Below are 2140 nucleotides of genomic sequence, written 5' to 3' on the forward strand. Positions count from 1 at the left end.
ATTGGGTCAAGACCATCACTTATGTGGCTTCTCACTTCTAGTTGTTTCTACATCTGCAGTGAAAACATCATCTGGAAAGCTTTCAGCCCAACCACAATAAACAGCGGTCGGGGTGCTGAGTTTGAAGGGGCCGTGATTGCCTTGTTCCATCTGTTGATCACCCGTACGAATAAAGTTGGGGCTCTCAGGGAAGCCTTCTACCGGCAAAATCTCCCCAATGTGACAAATTTGCTAGCCACTGTGCTTGTTTTCCTTATCGTCATTTACTTTCAAGGGTTCCGAGTTGTTTTGCCTGTGAGGTCCAAAAGTGCTCGTGGGCAACAGGGTTCCTACCCCATCAAGCTGTTTTATACCTCCAACATGCCAATCATTCTTCAGTCAGCTTTGGTCTCAAACCTGTACTTTATTTCACAGGTCAGCCATGTTTGACCTGCTTTGATGTTTTTTGCTGGTCGCCGCGAAAATAGTTTGCAACTGGTTAGCTATTGACAGCCTTCTTTTTAAATGCACTTGGCCTTTTCATGCTGCAGCTTCTGCACAGGAGGTACAGCACAAACCTCCTGGTTAATCTATTAGGAAAGTGGAAAGAATCTGAGTACTCTTCAAGCAGTCAACTTATCCCTGTTGGGGGTCTTGTGTATTACATCACACCTCCTTCAAGGTAATTAACCATTCTTTGTTTTCAGCGTTATGCCAAAGAAACTGTCGATCTTTGTCTGACCATGGGCATAGAGATGTGGTATATGCAGTTTGGCAGATATTGCAGCAAATCCATTCCATGCTCTTTTTTATCTGGTCTTCATGCTTACTGCATGTGCACTTTTCTCAAAAACTTGGATTGAAGTCTCTGGCTCTTCGGCTCGTGACGTTGCGAAACAATTGAAGGTATGTTGGATGAGTATTATGCAGAATCCTGGGGGATTCACTTAGTACATATATGGAAACACCATCTGCTTGCATTTAGAAATACTCATGTATATGCAAGAAGTTGGGAGTTTCTACTCTCTCTCACATGCAAGAAACCTCAAGTTACTCGTGCTGTGATTCACAGCACACATGTGTGCGTCCATACGCACCCCATTGACTATACTGTTTGTTTAAGCCGTGTATTTTGCAATCATTTGTGATATACCCATTATATGAGCTAGTTGTAATTCTCAAATGCCAACTTATGTTGTTCTGGGTATTGCAGGAGCAACAAATGGTAATGCCTGGACACCGAGAATCCAATTTGCAGAAAGAACTCAACCGCTACATTCCCACAGCAGCTGCATTTGGTGGCATGTGCATTGGTGCTTTGACTGTGGTTGCTGATTTTATGGGAGCCATTGGATCAGGGACAGGAATATTACTGGCAGTTACCATCATCTACCAGTATTTTGAGACATTTGAGAAGGAGAGAGCCAGTGAACTTGGTTTCTTTGGCTTTTAGTCTTGCAGGCAAATCTTCTTGATTGGGTTGTGACTGCCGTATTTTATCACTAGGGATACACATGGGCAATTTTGTTCAATGATGGATTAAGAAAGGAAGTAATAGATGGACACGCTAAAGTTTTGCAGTGGGTTCAGTAGCTTCGTGTTGCCTGGCTTTTGATCTCTTTTTTAGAAGAGTTGTCAAGTTAGAGACCAAGCTTTTATGTTCAAAGGCTCCTGAGGCTTATTTACTGATTATATTGGTAAAAATTAGAGACGAAGCTTTTATGTTCAAAGGCTCCTGAGGCTTGTTTCCTGATTATATTGGCAAAAATTTGTAGCAAATGAATCAGGATTGATTTTTGTTCCTGCTAGCTAGTGCCCAGTGTTTCCTTGGATGGTTATGTAAAGTTCTGCTGTGTTAGTTTTCTAGCAGAGTAATGCTACAAATGCCTATATGAATGGCAATTTCGCTCTGCAGGTTTTTCCTAATATGTACTCCCATCCTTTACAGTTCATGCATCACTGGTTTTAGATATGATATGCAGTTTTTCAAGTTTGAGCCACCTGGCACTTCTTAGATGTAATGAAGAACAAGCACAAAATCATGGGTGAAAGCGGGAGGTCCTCATCATGAAGTGTGAAATAGCTGCAGCCAATCAAGAAAGTGCTGGTGGATCGATGAGAAGATCCTGTGATCCCACTTGCATGAAGGTAGTGTGCTCTG

At 42.2% G+C, this 2140-nt stretch overlaps 1 protein-coding gene across 1 annotated transcript in view; it reads left to right on the forward strand.

Moving 5' to 3' along the window:
* LOC147626758 (uncharacterized) overlaps window positions 1–1894 on the forward strand; it is a 3060-nt gene extending 1166 nt beyond the window's left edge. Inside the window, exons 3-6 of the mRNA XM_086815290.1 lie at window positions 60–414; window positions 531–661; window positions 750–885; window positions 1193–1894. Coding sequence (XP_086671416.1) covers window positions 60–414; window positions 531–661; window positions 750–885; window positions 1193–1432 — 862 coding nt within the window. The 3' untranslated portion in view covers window positions 1433–1894. The remainder of the gene's footprint in view (window positions 1–59; window positions 415–530; window positions 662–749; window positions 886–1192) is intronic.
* Window positions 1895–2140: the final 246 nt, after the last annotated feature.

The sequence above is a fragment of the Cibotium barometz genome, chromosome 21, assembly GCF_041138505.1.
Source record: "Cibotium barometz isolate CiBa-2024 chromosome 21, ASM4113850v1, whole genome shotgun sequence".
Classification (NCBI taxonomy): Eukaryota; Viridiplantae; Streptophyta; class Polypodiopsida; order Cyatheales; family Cibotiaceae; genus Cibotium; species Cibotium barometz.